Here is a 21,664-nt window from a genome sequence, read left to right as displayed (position 1 = left end):
ACGTCTGCCACTACGATTCAACGTTATCCTGTTTCCAGCCTCTGCAAACCACTAAAAATGACCCTTCTTATTTTGTTTCAGTTCCTGTGATTACCATAATGCGAGCAGTCAAATGTATTCCATCTGTAACGCGAGTTATAACTGATTATTATTTGCGAGAAAGGTTTCTTAAGTTTTGTTGACTTCTGAGAAGCGTGTCATAAATTACACATGGCGGATTAATTCACTTTAAAGTCTTTGCGTTGCGTTACGCTAATCGCAAATATTCCGGCTCCCCATTCAGACCAAACACTTTGTTGGCTTCAATGACGCAATTCGGTAATCGGGTTCCGTTCGTTGACAGTAACACCTGAACGTCATGTTTGTCCGGTGAATACCGCTTCATTTATTTAACAACGTCAGACCATTCAACGTAGAAAATTGATGCCACAGCTATTTCGCAGCGTAACGGTTCGTTAGCATTAGCGGTTTGTATTTCGCGAGTTCGCTAAAACAGTAAATCGCGAAAAAGATTGATGGCCTGCTAGGGAATACCTGACAACTAGATTTATGCATAAAACGTTCATTCTTTTAACTTCTCAATACGTTAATAAAAGAAATAAAATTCTGTGATATTCTTGACGTAATATTCAGCATATGTGTTTCACTCTGATTACTAGACGAATCTTTGTGCAAAATAAAAATTGTCTTTGCCATTTACTAAAAGTAGAAGCTGAATAAAAATTAATTTCTTCAAAATAATGTAACAATAGTTAGTTAGGTAGCAAACCTCCACGGTGCGCGGCTCTTGGCCTCTGTTGCGAGCATCTCGAGCGCCTCGCAAGTGGCCTTGCTAGGGTTTCCGGGACTTGTGAGTGTAGAAAACATGTACGAATCGACCTTAATTCCGTCCAATTGACCAAGACTTCGCACACAGCTCGTCAGCATTGCATCCAATTGAGAACAAGCCTATTTAGTAGTGTAGCCGATGTGCTTGTTGCAGTTCTTGTTCAATAAGTGACGAAAGAGAAACCACTTGCTTCGCAGTCAAATTTCTCTTGTAAACGAAAGACATTTCCTTTTAATTGGTGCTACAAGCGAGAAAAGTACAAAAAGGTACAAAACGGCCACTATCAAATTTTATTGATATCGTTCTAAAAGAAACTGATTAACTCTCCGCATTATTGCTTTTGTTCAAATTTCAATTCAACAGCGCAGTAGATTTAACCACCATCTCAAGTGTCTACCTAAACTTAGCAAACTCCTGTCGAGTATTGGCCATGTTTCGATAAATTATAAATGAATTGGATTTGAATAAATTATAAATGAATTTATTCTTTTAAGCAATGTATCATAATTATTCTTGAAATGATATTTATTTTAACTTAATTTAATTGAGAGGACAGTCTTCTATACTTGATTTTAAAGTTGTCGTCTTTAAGATTGATGTCGTTAATAATATCGATAAAATAATATGTCATAAAACCATACAACTCTCCAGCTTTTTGAGCTTCGTGAAACAATTGATAGTAACAGTGATTGCGCTGTCGTTAATAACACACTATAGAACATCAAATTGCAGCAAGATAGTAAAGAAACGTACAATATTTTGATAAGCAACAAGATAAAGATATTTACAAGAATATACTATGAATTTACCATTAAAAATGGTTCGACCTTTTCTAGAATTAAGATTTTTAAAATCTAAGTCATTCAAGATTAGAAATACGAATGTCATCAATGTACCTTTCGATATAGTATCAATAAGTGTGTAGATATTATCAACAGATAACATTTTAATCATTGTTTCCACTATAATGGATAAAACTATGTGCTTAATTAATCAAATAAAAACACGTGCCTGGGAAACCCATATTTCACAAATGTTTATCGCCGCAAATAATTTCTGAAGCCTGCCCAAAGCTAAATTAAAAACAACTTCATCCTATTTACCGAAGAGCAATATTAATTACATTTCACTTCCGCGTTAATTTAATCAATAGTTCTTTCACTTCACAGTGTGGCAATGAAACTGAAGATATAATACATAAAAATCGAAATTTTCTAAAATAACTGCAGGAAATAGCAGTTAAACAAAAATTAAATTTTTACCCCAAAAATAACAATAGTCAGAAAATACTTCTAGATTCTTATAAAATTGCTGTTATAAATTCATAAAATCCACAATATGAGGATAATCAACACGATGGTATAGATTGTATTGTATTTAGACTGATGGAAACAAAATGTCGATTGGGTCGATTGTATTTGTTTAGGTTGTGTATTTGTAAATATTTAGAAACTTCTCGATTAGCAGGTTGATGTTATCAGAAGCCGAAGAGACAGAAAGTAAAGCGTGACACGAATTCTAATCGGTGTCCTCGTGACAATAGTGAAACTCTCTTTCGAAGGACGCGACGATTAACAAATGGAACACGAACAAAAAATATCTACACAGTTCATCGGCACGATCGACACTAGACTCGACCAAACTGAAACAGCGTGTGCTTAATCTCTCTGGTGCCGGTTCATTGAAAGCAGAGGGAAAGTGTTTATTCCAAGGTAATCAATGGTTCATTTTCTCGCGCACGCTCATCCTCGACTTTCGCTGGATCGCACGTGATCCTGACTACAGATCTACATGGATCCCCTATAGATCTAGTATATTCTGGTATATGCCGTTTTCTCAACGAAACGTCGCACCGGCGCACATTTTCCCGAAAAATGTGAACAAATTTCAGACTGTGAGTTACACGCTACTCATCACTAGATGCTTTATGCATTTATAACTTCATCAAAGATGACTGGCCTAGCTAGAAGATGACTGTTTCTTAAGTGATCTGTAAATATGATTTAGAAAAAATTAATGGCTGATACAATACAATAATTAATAATATTTGCTTTGGCAAATAAGGATGGTAATCTTTATGGTATTTAGGTGCTAATAATAATAATCAACTTTGGAATACATTTGAATGAGTTCCCGCTAAAACTGTGAAAACTGACAAGAAACTACTTGCGAAACCAGCAAGAAATTATGCACAGATAACCCACATACTGCTAACACTAATTAAATCCCATACGGAACCCTCTTTTCTCCATTTCGTCCCCGTTTTCGGGTAAGTCGACCATTGCGCGGTGGCGAGGATACAGTTTATCTTGACACGCGACGATAAACAATCATCATAGTCGCGATGAACAGAGACAGCCGATTATTGGCGAGATTAGCGGGGCAACTGCGTATTATAAAATGAAACGGTATGCCGATCGAGCGCGAATCGATACCGGCGTTTCGAGAAAAGCGTTTCGCTTGTTTTTCGCGCGAGCCGTTTCAATTCGATCAGAGAGGAGAAAGATTGTTATTCAATCGCGCGGGTCATCTTTGGAGAAAGGGCAACACGCGGCTGGCATAATTTAATAAGCCTTGTTAAGTTGATTCAGTCGTGACGGCGCGTCAGTGGTGCACAGACCGGTGCGTTTCTTTGGGCACGCGTTGCACTCGGCAGAGTGAAGCAAGGTAAATGATGTTCGTTTGGCAAACTTCTCGTTTCTGTTTCAATATTTAATTTTCTCGACACTCTGCACGGGGAAATATTGACCGAAATATCGTCACTTTTGTAACCGTATCGATGGAGGAAAAGTAAAGAATGATTTCAACGCTAGTCCTTCGCGGTGCAACGCGAGTCCTGCTTTTAAAACAGTGAAAGTGACGGAATCGGAATCAACGTTACGTGCAAGTAAAGGCCGATTTGTACTGTCCGCACAGACACGTTCAGTATAATAATACTTTAATAATACTTTTTTTGTTTAATTTCCGGCACGTGTTTGTGCTGATACGATCGGCCAGTATAAACACCTATATTCATTTGCATCAATGAATGTTTGGCTCGTCGGTCCTAAAACGGAAAATCGTAAAAATAAGTGGTCACAGCAAACAGAGACACTTTCACAGCCTTGACGTTGTTAATACTTTTAGCTCACATAGTGATTCAAACATACAGCCATCCGTAACACCGTTTAACTTTGAAGTCACACGTTCTTTTCCTGCGTTTCTTAAATATTGATTCGTCTTTTTCTCACAACTTAACGTCTTATCGTTGCTTCGACACGCGTTTATTACAATTTACTCCAGTCCAGATTCCACAAAACCCTTAATAAACAAAAACTATATAGAAATTGGTTTCAGTTAAAGCATGTGCATACGTATGTATCATTTTGACAGAAAATAATGTGTTACTAATAAAACAGAAATTCGGAAAGGCCCAAATTAGCCGCGCATGCAATTATTCATTGAATTTTTACTTCCGTCACATTTGCTCTTCTTTCCTCACGGTGTAAAACCAACACAAACTTTTTTGTAATAAATACATACATATGTACCACTCTTTCCACTACAAAAATTTAAGAAATAACCGTCATACGAACCGTGTTAAATTGAAATATACCATGTACAAATAGGATTGCTTTGAATTAGGTGTACCTACGTATGACAAAGGTATATGCAGAATTTCGCGAGGTTTAACGTCCCGCTTGAAATGATTTCGACGACCACTGCCTTCTAAGAAAAGCGAATTCAAATTTTCAGCACAACTTCTCGTTGCTCTGTAACCGCGTTCCTAATTGATAACGTGCTCCTGGGAATTTCTAACACTGCTAATCCCACACTCCAGTCTGCTTCAGTTCACTACTCCAGATACACTTTCGGTTCGTTTCAATCCGTTCGCCCTCCATCTGCGATAAATCCGCTCTGATTCATTCCAGCTCTCTCTAAATTCGCTATGATTCATTCCAATTTACAGTCCATTCCACCTTGCTCCGTGCAATTCTATCCACTTATATATTATTTGGCTACGCTCGTTAGGCGATTTATGTATCGAGGCTAGCAATTAGGGACGGTTTATGACGCGGACGCAGACTTAAAATCCGCGGTCTAGTTAAAATTTCAGACTTGGCTCGTTTATTAACTAACACTCGAATTTTGACAAGCAATAATAATAATGTTCACCGCATTTACAGAAAATGTAGTAAGAACGTTTGACGAATTTATATTGTTGGCGAACATGATTGTTGAAGCCAAAAAAATTCAAAAAAGGATTGTGCAAAGATTTGAAAGCAACAATGATTCTTGCAAGCCATCCAACAAGGGAGACTCCTTAATAATATATTTCCTATTGGGCTGTCTGAAAGAATATTGTGCAGCTTATTCTTCGTTTCTTGTTTAGAAATTACGTAATTATACTTTTGTTAATATTTATGCATTGTCTATTCTGAAATGGCTGTCGTGATATCAACTTTTATAGGCTTTTGTCTGTATCACTGGCGAACGAAAAGGATTTTCTCCTTACTTTTTGTATTCTTATTATATGTGTTCTACTATTACTTTTTTTTATAGAGAATGATGAGCTGCATTGAATATTGTATAGAAAAATGTATGTTTCTATTTAAGGAAATGAAGGTTACTTTGAAATCTCCGAAACTCTTTCATCTACAAGAAAGAACTGTGATTGACATATTTGTAGTCCTCTTTACACTGAAGAACTTTAGTTAATAAAGTTTTTTGATATTTTCAAAAACAACGGAGATAATGATGTGCTAATACGTACTGGACTACCCTATATACACCGATATACATATTTGAGAATCCCAAAATTCAGACTTGACTCGACCCGACCATCGGGTACTCGAACTGCTCTCGTATTATTCATCTTTCGTATTTTAAATTCCCCGCCATTAATCCGTCTCTGTACATCTTACATCCGAAGACAGATTTTATAACTCCTTAAACGCTTGTTCAGTGATGAAAAAGGCATAAAGAAATAAAGTATTGCTACAATTGCTGGCTGTTTCAGGTGATATTTGTGTGTTCATAAGTATTTCATGCACCCTGAATGGAGACGAAGGTGACGAAACGAAATTCTGGTGGCGCTGCTGTGCACCGCGGCGTTGTATATTCATCGCCGGAGACGCAAGTGCGCCGTGGGACAGGCCTGCTCTGCTTCACCTGCAGCATCTGTTTCATTTTGAGCCTGATTTGCACATGCTTGGCAACGTTATTGGTCCTTCTCGATCAGAAAGTCGAAGCCGCTACCTATCCAAACCGTGAGTGACTTCCTACAAACTTTCGTAACTGTAATCGATCACTACTCCCGGCATTTGGACAAACTTGAGATCCCTACAGACATAGGATCTTATAGGCTTTTCCCCAGATTTAACATCAGTACAGACATTGCATCTTATGGACTTTCCTTGTTTATATAGGGCTCGGGGGGCTCTAAGAGCCCCCGTACCATTTCAGTATCGCGCCCAATGTTACCGATACTGCGCGGATTTAGGCATATTAGCAAGAATTGAATATTCTGTATACTTCATTTTTGCTACGGATACGATTTGGAGACCAGACCATATACAGTTTTCTTTCGCTACTAGTCGATGGCTCGGGACGGTTTTCGACGTATTGCGAACGAGGTTACCTATGCAACTTCACTATGTTTTCAAGTAGGCCGAGATGTAGCGGCAAACTACAAAATGGTCGGCCGAGCAGCGATTGTACACAATTATATGTTAATTTAATTTTGTAATATGACGATGGCTCGGGAGAATGGCTCTTTCGACGTATTGCGAATGAGGGTACCTATGCGGCTTCACTTTGTTCTCGAGTAAGCAAAGAGAGAACACGAAGAATGAGCGAGAGACGATGTAATAGAAAGTACCCTCTCGTACCGGTACTAAGCGGTGTCGAATAGACAGCTACAAAAGAAGAAAAGGGGATGGAGATTTTCTTGTTGCGAAAAAAAATATCGTCGTCTTATATCGAAAGAAAACTGTATCTCGTAGTAGAGTCTCCTTGTAAAAAGAAATAGAAACGAAGTTTACGTAGTTCTTATTTGATTGTGTTTCAGTTACGCCCTCCACAAATGCACATAACCCGCAGTCTACGGTTTAGCCGCAGCCTGTTAAAATGCCTAGACACGAAATTACCGTTCGTTTCTCCCGCGATTTTTCACCGGTATCATCACCTTATCACGGTCGCGATACCGCTATCAAAATCCCGTTCAGCCCAAGCAAATATCAGTGAACAGCTCACGGTACGCAACGTCTACCCAACATCTGTTTCGTTCTCTTCAGCTCAAGCCATCATGAGCAAACAATCGATTGACGAGCTGTCCTTCCGGTTGCCGAAAGATGTGAAGCCGTTGCACTACGACATTTATTTGCACCCGGACCTAGAGAAGGGCACCTACCAAGGTAAAGTGACGATTCTGATCGATGTCCTCGACAGAAGGAGTTACATAGCTGTTCATCAGAAGGACCTCAATATCACGTCCACCAACCTAAAGACGTATGACCGCGAGGTGGACTATGAGTTCGAGATCCTGGAAACGATACCGATACCGAAGAACGAAATGTTCGTGGTATCGACGAAAAACGAGATGCACTCGGGACTTTATAACTTGAGCTTCGAGTTCAATGGCGCGCTACAACCGGATAAGATTGTTGGATTTTACTCGAGCAAGTACAAGGACTCGCAAAACCGAACCAGGTTTGTTTCCCGTTTACACCGCAGACTTTCTGACTCGTCTCCTCCACAGTTTTTACTGGTGAGGCTTTTGAAATTGTTCTTACATTTTCCAAGCATTGCAGCTAGCTTCATCAGGGATCAGAGGACACTCTGATACTGGAGTGTGTCTTGTCGTGCTCAATTAATATAATAGTGCTAGCTCATGTCCTGGTTCATTGCTTATCAATAAAAACAGACTTTTTATCAGCTGACCAAATAAGCATTATCAACTGTATTGTTGTAAAAAAGGTCCGTTGACTGAGGGCTAAAGTTGTTGAACTTGTTTTTTATGTTCTATGAGGGCATAAAAATACATAGGTTTCAGACAAATTCGAACTGTTTTGTAATTATGCTTTATCTTAACTGTATGTTCAGTAGATTTAGATAGTACTTATAGGAATGCATTAGTAGCACTAACAGTGACTACCGTATTTTTAGGTATATCGCTACGTCAAAGTTCGAGCCAACTTATGCCAGAAGAGCATTCCCTTGTTTTGACGAGCCAGCTTTTAAAGCTGAGTTCACAGTGAAACTTGTTCATCCTACCGGTGACTGTTATAATGCTTTGTCTAATATGAACGTTCAGGTAACTTTAATTCTTTGAAATTCTGTTATTTTTTTGTCAATGATTTTTAAAATTAGGGTCTCGAAAAAAGATGTGGAAACAAAAGTTATTTGGTTCCTTTGGTAATTTACAGAGTTCACAAGTACATCAACCATCGCCTGGTTTAACAACGGTGACTTTTGAAAAAAGCGTGCCGATGTCTACGTACTTATCGTGCTTCATAGTCAGCGATTTCGTCGCTGTTACCAGCATGGCGAAGAACCACAATGGCCGCTCGTTTCCGGTCAGCGTGTACACCACCAGGGCTCAAAAGGAGAAGGGCACTTTCCCACTTGATATAGCTGTGAAGGTCATCGAGTATTACATCGGTCTGTTCGACATCGGTTATCCGTTGCCAAAGCTCGGTAAGCTGACGATCTAGTTTATCGTTAATTTTTCGCTTCTGATTTTATTGACACTCGCCTTCGCGGAGTCATAAAATTATAAAGAGATTCAAACTGGAGACCTCCAGCGTAATAGCCAGGGGCCTTACAAGCGCCACTATGATTTCTTGTAATACGTTTCTCCTTCATAGTTCTTAACGCAGAGCAAAACTTTAAACTCGCTTTTCTCGAAAACGAAGACCCACCAGGCAAAAGGCCATTAGGTTTTTCATAACTGGGTATATACTACAAAATATATATGGTCTCGTCGAAAAAGTTATCGCGCTGGAAGATCACTTTGTCGTGTCTCTTTGCATATTGCGGCCGCTTATTCTTCAATGCGTTGTTTAAACGGATGAATTGTTGAGAATTAATTCACAAACCTAATACAATCCGACCAAGGCTTGTGCTACTAGGCATTCATAACGGCTGTACGCTTACCGAATGATCAACAGATTTTCTTTACCGAATTTTCTTTCGTAGATATGGCAGCTATTCCTGACTTCGTATCCGGTGCAATGGAAAACTGGGGACTCATCACGTACAGAGAAGCGAGACTGTTGTACGATAATAAAACCAGTTCTACGTCAAACATGTATGATATTGTCAGTGTAATCAGTCATGAGCTCGCACACATGTGGTTTGGAAACTTAGGTAAGTATAATTTATTATCCAAACGTTTTAGTAATGTACAACTGACCTTAAAATAGCCGTGTTAATTACCTAAGCTTTATGAAGTTATTCATATTTGTGGTCGAAAGAGATTTTTGCATTTATATAAACAAACAAGCCTCTTTCTAAGTAAAATGTATATAATTTCCTGCATAAAATTTTAGGGAGTACAAATTTCGTTTTGATCGTTTCCGATATTCATAGCAACTATATATGTCATTTTACAGTTACTATGTCCTGGTGGCATGATCTATGGCTCAACGAGGGCTTCGCCTCCTTTATGCAATATAAAAGCGCCAACGGAGTCCTTCCGGACTGGGGATGGGTTAGTTTTTAATAAATAATTTTCTAATATTTTCTTACAACTGCTTCAAATGAGTCTTCAGTGCCAATGAATCTATTTTACTTGGTATGGTTTCAGATGGACTTATTCCTCGTCGAACAGATTCATACTGTCTTTGTGACCGACGCGAAACTAAGCTCACACCCGATAGTCCAGACTGTCAACAACCCTGATGAAATCACCGCCATTTTCGATGATATATCCTATAAAAAGGTACACAATAAAATAATTACTCGCACCTTAATGCAGAGAGAGTAAACTAACGTTTTGGGTCTTTCTACCATAAAACCTGTTACTAACAATGTAACAGTCTAAGCCAATCATGTCCCATGGTTCAGCCTATGATTCAACTAATTCAATGTAATTTTCAGGGATCGTCATTGATCCGAATGATGGAACATTTCATAAAACCCGATGCCTTCTACTTCGGTATCCACACATACTTGAACAAGTTCATATATCATAACGCAGAAACGGCGGACCTTTTCAAAATCCTCGAAGATGTATCGCCAGGTCGTTTGAACGTGACAGCTATCATGGACACATGGACCAAACAGATGGGTTTCCCAGTTGTGAACGTAAAGAAATCCGGGAACAAATATATCTTGACGCAGAAACGATTCCTTGCTGATCCGGACGTTCAGTACGATGCATCGGACTCGGAATACGGCTACAAGTGGACCATCCCTATCACATACATCACGAACAGAACGTCCGAACCGACTCTTGTGTGGTTCGATAAGGAGGCAAGCAATTTAGAGATCGAGCTGAATGAAACGATCGACTGGATCAAATTCAATGCGGATGAGGTCGGATATTACCGCGTTAATTATGAGCCAACCGAATGGGAAACTTTGAACAACCTTCTCCGCTATTACCACAAGCGATTGTCAGTGTCGGATAGAGCGCATCTTTTAGAAGATGCGTTCAGTTTAGCAGCTGCCCAGGAACTCGATTACGGCGTTCCAATGAATATGACAGCGTACCTTTCTCAGGAACACCATGCCGTTCCGTGGAAAGTAGCCGGGTCAAAGTTGACAGCTATTGATACCCTGCTGTCCCTGACCGACCTGTCATCGAAGTTCAAGAAGTATGTCAGAGACTTGGTCGATAGTCTCTACCACGAAGTAGCCTGGACCATTGAAAACACCGAGGATCACGTCACTTTGCGACTTCGAACGTCAGTTCTTGATCTAGCTTGCTCCGTGGGGCACGAAGAGTGTCTCGAAGACGCAGGCAACATATTTAAGAATTGGATACAGGACTCGAATGATGTTCGTCCTCATCCTGACATTCGTGCGCTAGTTTATTATTACGGGATGCACCATATTGGTGACGAGGCGTCATGGAACACAATGTTCCGACGATTTGTCGCAGAAACCGACTCGACAGAGAAGCTGAAGCTGATGCGAGGACTGGCTGGAATACGCTCCGACTGGATACTCAATAAGTTCATCACAACAGCCACCGATGAAAATTACGTTCGCTCCCAGGACTTTTTTGGCTGTTTGTCCGCCATTTCCGGCAACCCGGTCGGAACCCCGCTTGTCTGGAACTGGGTTCGGTCGAACTGGGACTTCCTCGTGAACAGGTACAGCTTGAATGACAGAAATCTCGGCGCTTTGATTCCAAGTATCACCAAAACGTTCGCCACGGAGACGAAGTTGAACGAGATCAAGGACTTCTTCGCGAAATACCCCGAAGCAGGCGCAGGTGTGAGAAACCGCGCAAAAGCTCTTGAAACTGTATCAAATAACATCAAGTGGCTCGCGAAGAACACCGACAGCCTGCGAACTTGGCTGAATGCTCGTGTGAAAAACGATTGAGCGATGCGTGTATGCGTACAGTCGTCAAAGATCTCCATCAAAGAACTCTAAAACTACTCCAGCAGTAGACAAACTATGAACTTGTTCATAAACACAGTTACATTGAATGATTCTGAATTACCATCGAGCAAATGGCTCCCCTTAGTCTGGAAACTTTAATCAAGAATACTCAGAACTTTAAAATGTTTAAGAGTCACTGCATTTAGTAGAACATTAAAGATATAATTTTTGAAAGTATTTAGGAGATCGAAATTTACAAACGACCGATAGGTGAGGCATTATTCAAAGCAAGAAAAATGTTTAAACAAAATTTATGTTTCAGGTGCTCACTGTTTCATTAATTATCGTTAAAAAAAAATACTTGATAACCAAATGCACTTATGCAACTTGTAAATATTACCTTGTTCGTTCTCTACAAAACACAAATAAATTTTTTATAAAATCTTTGTGTTTCATTCCATAACCCTATAACTCAGGAATCATCGGGATTATATCATATTTCGTTTCATTTTAATCAGAAAAATGCCACGAATATGTTGGTAAAAGTTTCATAAAAAAATAACAAAAAATGAAGAAGTTTTGTAATTGGATTAGTAGTGGTCTTCTCGTCTCACACCGATATAGCCGATAATGTTGTGGCCGCGACGGCTCTCGAGATTCGGCCACTCACCGCAGTGCTGTGAGGTTTTCCACTGACTTGGAAACGTAAGGTTGGCACTGACATACAACGAGATTTCACTGCATTGCCTCCTAATCATATAAGCACCCGTAGCAGAATTGAAGTATATACAGAATATTCGGGTCTTACTAATACGCCTAAATTCATGAAATATCGATAGCATTGGGTGCAACACTAAAATGGTACGGGGGCTCTTATCAGAAGCCCCCGAGTCCTATCAGAAGCCCGAGTCTTTTAATAATTTTATATAAGTTAAAAATAATGTAATAGTTCTGATATTATCCTTACTGCTCTGTATGTCTTATCTACTTATTTTTGTCATAAAATCCAGTATATTAACATGATTCTCCATGAAAATTACAATTTACGTAATGATACGCAGCCTAGTAAGACAAAATTAAAATGTTATAGTTTAACCCTTTGCACTCGGAGCCATCTATGCTTAGAGGGGACATCCGAGTACAAAGGGTTAAATAATAATAATTCTACACGGCAAATTATTTCTGCGGCACTTACACTGGTCGACAAGATTAAAATTTGTTGTCTATTCATACATAGACGAATCTTATTTCCTGTGTTTCTGTTCATCACCCTCAGCTTTTTGCAAAATTTAATTAAAAAAAGAGATTTTTCAACTTTAAGAATATTCCTGCATTAATCATAAAATCAGCGAATGAATGACAAATTGAAAAATGTCAGAGAAAATAGATGCGTTCAAGCCGTCCTTTCTTTAAACATTGTTTAAACGTGTTGCAGTGTTTATAATGTTAAAAGAACATATGCCGTTTTATTTGGTAGAATCTACGAAATCGTTCTATCTAACAATCATTCATACCGATTTTGAGAATCGGAAAAGCAGAAAAAAGTTCTTAAAATTGAAAATGTGACTTCTTCTTTAAGATTTAATTTCTCCAAAAAACTGGTTTGCATATTCGTAATCTGCAACGCGTAAGAACCAGTTAAATTGTTCCTTGCGACAAAATTCATGTTGAACAGTGTTATCTGCAGCTTCTGTAGATAGCGCGTGTTTGGATCTGTCTATAAAATCGACTCGCCTCCTTATGCGGATTTCTCGTAGCCGACAAATGAGACAATTATGTTACACGGTATTCTTGTTATCTCATCAAGTAAGAAACATCAGCACGAAAAATGCCGTCGGCGTGAGGAGAAGGAGACACACATAGGTACATAGGAGACACACGTTGAAAGGCATAAACGAATGAGTTGATCTTTGGAGAACGAGCGTGAAAGTTGTCGCCGAAAGAAGGTTTCGTGGTCGATATGAGTACATCAATTTGGACATGGTCAAAGGGTAAACGTTCAACATCTATTATACTGTGCTACATAATATTAACTGTGCAACAAGCAGGAAGTTCTCTGTTATCTCGCTATTGAGCTCCGATATGCTTTAAGGTCCCCGCGTTTCATCTGTAGTTACGCCTTGGTGCGAATCAAACAAATTCTATGTATCAGATACCTACATGCAAAAACATAAACCATCGAATAGTCTATTTATCTAAGGAAACTCTCTAATTTGTCGCTCTGATTATAAGGCAATCTTTGGGAATTTCTCAAAAGAAAGCTGTTGAGTAATTAGGCTGCGGATTGTTATACGAAATAAAAATCGTCTGCATCAATTGTAAGAAACAAAAGTCACTCGGGAATTTCTTTCTTTCTTTAATGATCTTAGAGAGTTGGAAGTAACACATCGACAGGCTTCAAATTATTTTAATCTTTTCGCTGCTTCAATTATAGCTACTCAATCTTGTTATAAATACATAAAATCCGCAGTCTAATTAAAAGTTCCAACTTGGCTCGTCCATAAGCTAACGCTCGAATAATGTACCCGAATTTTGACAAGCAATAATAATAATGTTCACCGCATTTACAGCAAATGTAGTAAGAACGTTTGACGAATTTATATTGTTGGCGAACATGATTGTTGAAGCCAAAAAATTCAAAAAAGGATCGTGACAAGATTTGAAAGCAACAATGATTCTTGCAAGCCATCAAACTAGGGAGACCTCTTAATAATATTCTAATAATAGTCTAAAAGAATATTGTGCAGCTTACTCTTTGTTTCTTGTTAAGAAATTACGTAATTGTACTTTTAGCAATATTTATGCATTGTCTATTCCGAAAGGACATCTGAAAGTACGGACACTGCTTTTAAATGAAAAATGTTGTTTAGTAAGGATGTCACTATCATGTGTACCACTGAGGAACGAAAAGGATTAAAATTTTGTTGTCGTCAATTATTTTCTACATTACTTTTTGTATGCTTATTATATTTGTTGTACTGTGTCAATACTCGTAACGGACAAATCAAATTTTATTTCGATCGTAACCGAGGAAAGTGACCGCAAGTCTGACTCAATATTACACGGCAGCAGAATGTCGGACACGGACACGGACACGGAGTGAAGGTTTTCGATTATTTTGTTTTGTATGGAGTCTCTCGATGTGCGAGCATTACCATTCGGAGGCAGTTAGTTACGGGTGTCCATCGAGACAGTATATCCAAGTGGATTTGTAGTTTAGTGAGTAACTGTGCATGGTTTTCTTGAAATTTACTACACTCCTCAAAAAAATTAAAGGATCCCCTACGCACCGGAGAAGTTGTGTCAATTTCAAGTGATTATAATTCCGGCAAAAATTGTTGTATCGATATCATTAAAAATCATTTGGAAGCTTGATGTCTCTGCTTTCAAATGCTTTTCCAAATTTTCAGCTACGTTGCTTTATAACACAGTTATAGCGTTATAAAGAAGACTTTGACAGTTGCAAAAAAATTTGTTCAACTTCCAGACATCACTGGGGAGAGATAAATTTTTTTGATAAATCGCGTTACCGCCATTCGAAAGCACCTGGTTTCCTGTGCAAGAAACCTGGTTGTCGAACATAGTGCAATTTTTTGTTGTTCGAGTTGTGCAACATTGAAGCAAAAATGGTCTTTTTAACATTAATTAGCTCTAGAAAGCGAAAAAAAATCATCGTAGAATCGTGTGCAAAAAAGCAATAGAAAGAGCATTTCTTTCTCTTGAAGGCACTTCTTCTGCTTTTCCAATTTAATTAACATTTCGATATTCCAGGTCTTTCTAAAAATATGCTTAAAATTTGCATAATTTCTATTTTTCATTCAACTTGGCATATCTCGGCGAGAAATTATTGCAATACCCACACCTTAATCTTAACCCACGTCTTCGGGTGTTTTTGCCACTTACGTTGGGAAGTGCGGATGTCCATTATTACAGATTAAACAAATATTTCGAACACGTTCGTTTTACTCCATCTGACACAACATAGCTTTTCATTTGAAACGTGAAATACTTTCAAATAGATCAAAAAATTCGAGACAAGTTCAGAAGAGAAAAAATTTAACTCTAAAATGGGATAATATTAATACGTGTATACTCTCTATGTGTTTACTTATCATCATAGATTAGCACTCGAGAACTTCTTGATAAATTGTTTAATACCACTAACAATTTGATTTGTAAACCGTCAAGTCATCCGGGGCAGTGGTTCTCAAACTGGGTGCCGCGAAATTTTGTATTGTTTATATGTAAAAAGCCAAATACATCTCATCCTTCGTATCTTTACTAACTGTAAAAAGCAAAAAAAAAAATACTAATAATAGGGGTGTCGTGAATTTTGTTGAATAATTTCAGTGTGCCACCAAACAAAAAGTTTGAGAACCACTGATTTAGAGTCATATAATTCAATAATCTTAAGTCTTCAGAAGCTATTGCGTTCAGCTTTCTTTAGATATAACATTAAAGAGCTTATTAACTAATTCCGGTAACTTAAGTGTTTGACACGAGCTCGTATGCTATGTCGAAAAAATGATCACCAATCTAACGAGTAGGAATCAAGCTCTCCCGCGATTACTTGTCACTAATGAGGCGTCAAGTGATAAGAGATCGATTTTGCGCCGGTCGTTCCTCAGGTATCGTATAAAACCATCGTCCGGCGAACATTGTCATTAGTTGTGACACAAGCGTCACCGAATCTTTTTCAGAGATCATAACTAAGCTTTCCGCTACAAGGATGGTGCGCGTGAACGCTGCGCTAATCTCATTGCTACTTTTCGTTGTCGGCCTTTCTGTAGGGCTCAGCCTTAGAGCTTTCAAAGGGAGCGACGTCCTTGATTCGGTGCCGATTATCGACGGGTAAGTTCGCGTTGTATTGATAAAAATTCGAAATTCCCACGGGGGAGTAGTTAACGCCCCTTAAATTCTGTTTAAACCGTTTACCGCCGTGATCTACACCGACGAATTGATCACACATGTTTTCGCCGTACATACATCAGCGATTTAGATAATGGATAGAAATGGCAGTTTTATACGACAATGTTAATGTTGGTCGATGCATAGACACATTCTAAGATCACGCTTAAGGTTAGAGTGCCGGTTAAGAGCTTAGGCGTGTCGAAAACTGTCAATTATTACCAATTATTACCAATTATTACCAACTATTAACCAATTGACAGTTTTCGACACTAGTGGGTCATTGCAACAGTCTTGATACGTTTCTAACAGATTGTGTTATTCCTGTAACAGTGGGATTGTATTGAACAAATGGTACTTATGTATAATACCATCGGGGAGAGTACACCTTCAGTTGTTTTTTAACAGCAGGTTGAGGGTATTTTCATAGCGTTTTCGGCGTAAAATCGGCCACTGTTTATAAAAAAAGTCATACTCATGCTACCAGAATGTTGGCAAAGTGTCATAGACAACGATGGTAACTACTTAATCTACTGATCGTAACATTTTTTGTAATAAAGAGCAAATTAAAGATAAACCGAAAATTGTATCAAGATTTGTGCAATGAAATTGCAAAATTGCAATTGTAAATTGGTAATATAGCAGAAACTTTGTTATACTACCAGAAACGACAGTGAAAATGTGATGGTTTGATAAGACGTGAAAAGTACAGACACTTTCCACAATTAATACTTTTTATTTGATATTCTCAACATTATCTCGCCTTTGTTCCAGTCCGTTTGTGTTCTTATCATAATAATATCAGCTCCCGCTATCGCTCGACAAATTAATGGGTTTGTTGTATTTGGACGATAAACCATAGTAATTGAAATACATATTGTGATGTATCGATCATCTGGATCGAAAGATTATATCGTGAAAGAATTTAATTACGTTTATAGCTAAAAGTGCCTGATGTCTCGTAATTATATCAGGAATTTTAGATAATGCCATAATTAGCAATCGTCGAGAATTAATGTTCTCTAATTCTTGTTTCGCACAAAGAATTTTATGGATTGTTAAGTACAATACTACAGTCGAACCATGATAACTCGAGTCTCTGTAACTCTATAAGACAACAATTACTATATTTCACATATCCAGATACATTATTTTTCCGGCGAGACTAGAATATCCAAACCTCTGCAACTGAAACTGTGATTCCACTAGTCGGACATTTTTAATTAATACGTACATCTGTCTTATAATTAGGGTTATATATTTATACAATAGATAATTCACATTACAAGTTGAATTTTTCCTTCTTTACACCGTTGTAATAGTAATATTACAGTGTTTACTCGATATATGACCAAAATACAGGTCAAGCCAGGAACATATATCGGCCAGGAGATACTATTCTTTGATCCACGCCGAACGTAGAAAAGGACAAAGAATCTCTAGAGGCCTCAGTTCACGGCCCCTCACGGGGTATACCCCGCGGCAGTGGGAATAGTTCTGGGACTTTTATAGACTAGGCGTTTGAGACATATATAGAGTAAACACTGTATTAACCTTCGTACAAAGCTGCTGCATTTCGAATTTTCGTTTGTTAATCCCCTTTTACTAAAATATCTCGATAAGTTGAAATGTCTAATTAGAAGATTAATTCCAAACAATCAACGAGATCTCACTGTACGATTAAACAGCAGATCATTATTTCGCCGTTTTCATCGTTCTATTGCAGACACAATGATTTACCTTACAATTTGTACGGAAAACTAAACAACAGGCTAACGGACTTCAAATTCGAGAATGATCTCACTAACGATAGTAACTGGGGAAGCCAAGTCTGTAAATCGTGTTTCACGGATCTTCCCCGATTGAGAGCCGGAAAAGTGGGCGGACAAGTGAGTAAGAAATGCGATATGTATAATCCAAGCTGTGTGTATTCGGAACATTGGTTCAATTGTTGAAAGTCCAGAAACGTGGACAAACTTTCTATTTCTGTTTGTTTGTTTTTTTTTTTTGCATTCGTGACAAAAACGAGTAGCTGAAATGCAAATGCCATTGTTGAGTATCAAAGCGCGAAAAAAAGTTAAAGTTTGATGGACATTAAACTATATTGCGTGAGATATAATGAAGATAAAAATGATGTGCATCAATTGCAAGAAACGGACACGAGTTCGGAATGGTTTTCTTTAATAATTTTAGAAGGTTCAATTCTTTTTCAGTTGTTTCATCTTTCTACTGTTTCTAATTACAGCAGTTCATCTCTCTCATAAAAGCATATAATCCGCAGTATACTTATATTAATTTTGAATTGCCGTGACCTAGATTGTGTAGGGCTACTACTTTCTTGTGACCGCGTCGACCGCGCCGAACGTAGAAAAGGACAGAGCATGTAAACACGGATCACGCGGCCGAAGGCGCACTACATAGTGTCATTTAAACCACTAAATACAGTTCAAATTATGTGTCACTTTAATCAGAAAAATGCTACAAATAAGTTGGTGAAAATCCCATAACAAAATAATAACAAATAAAGAAGTTTTGTTATTGGATTAGTAGTGATCTCACACCGATATATACCCGACCCGTATTATGTTTACACTCCTCAGCGATCGAGGCCACACTACGTATCAAAGAATAGTATCCTCTAGCCGATATGTGTCCCTGAGTAGACCCGTGTTGTGGACATATATCGAGGAAACACTGTATAGAATATATACATTTTCACTACACTATGTAATCATTAGAAAAATCAATCAACGTAATACATAGTAAGCAGAAAGATGTATTTGTAATTTTGACTTACACCACTTTCATAATCACCGGCACAATGTGATCAATATTAACCGATTGACAGGTTCGATTGTTTTACTGTTCATGTTTCGATACCTGTAGCAATGATTGTAACGCATATTAATTTTAGTTCTGGGCAGCGTACGTTTCGTGCAACTCGCACTACAAAGACGCGGTGCAATTGACGCTACGGCAGATCGATGTTATCAAGAGATTGGTCGACCGATACCCGAATGACCTGCAATTCGTGACCGAAGCGAAAAACATCGAGGAAGCCTGGAAAAATGGAAAAATCGCCTCCATGATCGGCGTCGAAGGTGGTCACTCCATTGACTCCAGTTTAGCAGTTCTTCGGCTCTATTACGAGCTCGGTGTGCGTTATCTTACGTTGACACATGCGTGCAACACGCCATGGTAGGTCGAATGATCGTTAAATCATCGAAATTATAATCGAATTTTAACCCTAAGAAGATCGATCTTCAAGATCAAGTAACTTAACTTTGTGTGTGATTCCCGACATCTTTTTCGAAGTAATAAACTTGCAACTTGTGTATAATAAGTGTATAATATTTCATTCACTTTTATCCCTCGCGTCTATTTAACTGTTACTTTCGTGCATTGACTTCTTTCTACTAATTAAGCTTTCATCTTTGATTTAGAAATAGGATTCATAGGTTGTTCATTTGTAACTTTCGTTCATTATTGTCTATTGTAAGGGGAGTGAACGTTGGTAGCAAATGTTTGTGAATGCTTAATATGAAGATTAATATTGAAGTTAAATAATGATTTTATCATATTTTATAAGGGCCGACGCATCGCCGGTTGAAAATGGTTCTGTCCACAATCTTACGAGCTTTGGAGAAGTAAGTTGAAAATTGTCTTATTTCGAAATAATCATATTTTTTAGTTGCCTTTCAGTAAAAAATAGTTAACACTATTTACCATCGTTAAAGGTTATTTCTTTCTTAAAACCATCTTAAAATACAATTTTATTTGTTCTTTAATGATTTTCACTAGAACTACTTTAATTTGTGTAAAGAAATACCTTTATCTGCCGCAATAAATAGTTTACTCTGAAGATTTAAATGTTTTATAATTCAACGTAGGCTGTTGTCCTCGAAATGAATCGACTCGGAATGCTAGTCGATTTGGCACACGTATCCCATAATGTTATGAGAAGAGTGCTTGCAGTTACAAAAGCTCCCATAATATTCTCCCATTCATCAGCCTTCAGCGTGTGCGCTAATTATCGTAATGTTCCTGACGACGTGCTTAAAACAGTGGTAAGTCCCCTTCTTAATTTCAATAAAATGTATGTCGCAAATCACACGAAACAAAGAATCTTTAATATATTTTCAGAAAGAGAACAATGGCATCGTAATGGTAAACTTTTACTCCGGCTTCGTGAATTGCAACTCGTCGAAAAACGCAACGATACAAGACGTGATTGGTATGTTCAACTATTGTAGTCATATTGTGGGTCTTTGTGCGAAATTAAAAAATTTGAAAACTTGAAAATTCAGTTTAAAAAGTTAAATATTCGAAAATTGAAATATTTAAAAATTCGAAACTTCCAAAATTGAAATATTTGCAGATTTAAAAATGTACACATTTTAAAGTCCACTGTTTAATATTTTATTTCTTTTTACAGACCACATTAACTATATCCGTGATCTCATCGGGCCCGATCACGTTGGCATTGGCGCTGACTATGACGGCGTAAGTTCGTGAGTATTTCATCAGTCATAGGAAACTAGCGTAATGTTCAAAGTAGGAAAGAGTAAAGTTAGTAAAAATATTTCAGAATGCCCGAAGGCTTGGAGGACGTTTCGAAATACAAAGATTTATTCGACCGCCTCTATGTAAGTGACGCGAATCCTCGATGGACAAGAGAGGACCTTGAAAAACTCGCGGGAAGAAATTTGATCCGCGTATTTAAGGCTGTGGAAGCGGTAAATAGAAATTACTTATTTACTTATCACTATAATTTGATTATTGGAGAACATCTCATGAAGAAAATGAAGTCGATTAATCTAATTTTTAGCATGTCCCCTTATTACGATAAAAACTGCTTCCCTATCAGCTTTAGACAATCTAAAGTAAAAATATTATGCAACGTGTATTACATATTACAGGTGAGAGATTCATTAAAGTCAACACCACCCAGAGACGATATCATAGATGGAGTAGATTTGTTCAATGCACAGCTGAGTTTGGGCTTGAAACCAGGCGCGTGTAACACTGCGATAGAGTGAGTACTCTTTTGTATTGTTAAATATTTTGTGATGCATCCACTTTTATTTATTTATTCACATTGTTTTATACAGATGGAGAGGACTTAATGTTTCGTCGAGTGATAACTTAGAATGATTAGACTGTTTGGAATTGATTTAAACAGTATAACGTCGTGCAAGGTTTCGCTAACGACACGTTTTTTATTGTAACTCATGTATGCATATATTACATTTAAACGAGACCCGAACTTTATTAATAAAACACCGAATATTTGGTATGTTATGAGATCGCTCGTTTAATGTGGTCTTTGTAAACCTAATTACACAAGAAATACACCGAAACCAAATATTTGCTATGACAGTATCCATAAAC

At 37.9% G+C, this 21,664-nt stretch overlaps 2 protein-coding genes across 6 annotated transcripts; both read left to right on the top strand.

Moving 5' to 3' along the window:
- The first annotated feature begins 1,075 nt into the window (after positions 1-1,075).
- LOC143353636 (glutamyl aminopeptidase) lies at positions 1,076-11,617 on the top strand. 4 transcript variants are annotated; one of them, XM_076787107.1, is made up of 9 exons: positions 1,076-1,095; positions 5,829-6,078; positions 7,105-7,519; positions 7,976-8,123; positions 8,236-8,506; positions 9,008-9,178; positions 9,424-9,521; positions 9,618-9,752; positions 9,911-11,617. In XM_076787107.1, exons 2-9 carry the CDS (start codon positions 5,868-5,870, stop codon positions 11,363-11,365), a joined length of 2,904 nt encoding a protein of 967 aa, XP_076643222.1. In that variant the 5' UTR covers positions 1,076-1,095; positions 5,829-5,867; the 3' UTR covers positions 11,366-11,617. The 4 variants fall into 4 exon arrangements, with proteins under 4 accessions (XP_076643222.1, XP_076643221.1, XP_076643224.1 ...); XM_076787106.1 differs by lacking the exon at positions 1,076-1,095 and adding an exon at positions 3,284-3,496; XM_076787109.1 differs by lacking the exons at positions 1,076-1,095; positions 5,829-6,078 and having other exon boundaries at positions 7,105-7,224; positions 7,287-7,519.
- A 1,617-nt stretch (positions 11,618-13,234) lies between these two features.
- On the top strand, positions 13,235-21,582 carry LOC143353634 (dipeptidase 1). 2 transcript variants are annotated; one of them, XM_076787102.1, is made up of 11 exons: positions 13,235-13,356; positions 16,066-16,216; positions 18,000-18,162; positions 19,188-19,471; positions 19,863-19,920; positions 20,164-20,340; positions 20,417-20,507; positions 20,709-20,784; positions 20,862-21,009; positions 21,193-21,308; positions 21,385-21,582. In XM_076787102.1, the coding sequence occupies exons 1-11, from the start codon at positions 13,326-13,328 to the stop codon at positions 21,425-21,427; spliced, it is 1,338 nt and encodes a 445-aa protein (XP_076643217.1). In that variant the 5' UTR covers positions 13,235-13,325; the 3' UTR covers positions 21,428-21,582. The 2 variants fall into 2 exon arrangements, with proteins under 2 accessions (XP_076643217.1, XP_076643216.1); XM_076787101.1 differs by lacking the exon at positions 13,235-13,356 and adding an exon at positions 15,867-15,993.
- The last annotated feature ends 82 nt before the right edge of the window (positions 21,583-21,664 follow it).

This window comes from Halictus rubicundus, chromosome 4, assembly GCF_050948215.1.
Source record: "Halictus rubicundus isolate RS-2024b chromosome 4, iyHalRubi1_principal, whole genome shotgun sequence".
In the NCBI taxonomy this organism is placed as follows: domain Eukaryota; kingdom Metazoa; phylum Arthropoda; class Insecta; order Hymenoptera; family Halictidae; genus Halictus; species Halictus rubicundus.
This window is presented reverse-complemented; position numbering and strand designations above follow the sequence as displayed.

What these genes read in the sequence shown, in the direction of transcription:
- LOC143353636 (XM_076787107.1), top strand. Translation starts at nt 5,868, where the DNA reads ATGGAGACGAAGGTGACGAAACGAAATTCTGGTGGCGCTGCTGTGCAC. An exon ending in TGTCTAATATGAACGTTCAG is followed by an intron (nt 8,124 to 8,235) that starts GTAACTTTAATT and finishes GGTAATTTACAG; the next exon opens with AGTTCACAAGTACATCAACC. An exon ending in TTATCCGTTGCCAAAGCTCG is followed by an intron (nt 8,507 to 9,007) that starts GTAAGCTGACGA and finishes TTTCTTTCGTAG; the next exon opens with ATATGGCAGCTATTCCTGAC.
- LOC143353634 (XM_076787101.1), top strand. Translation starts at nt 15,945, where the DNA reads ATGAGGCGTCAAGTGATAAGAGATCGATTTTGCGCCGGTCGTTCCTCA. An exon ending in CCGGAAAAGTGGGCGGACAA is followed by an intron (nt 18,163 to 19,187) that starts GTGAGTAAGAAA and finishes TATTAATTTTAG; the next exon opens with TTCTGGGCAGCGTACGTTTC. An exon ending in GCGTGTAACACTGCGATAGA is followed by an intron (nt 21,309 to 21,384) that starts GTGAGTACTCTT and finishes TGTTTTATACAG; the next exon opens with ATGGAGAGGACTTAATGTTT.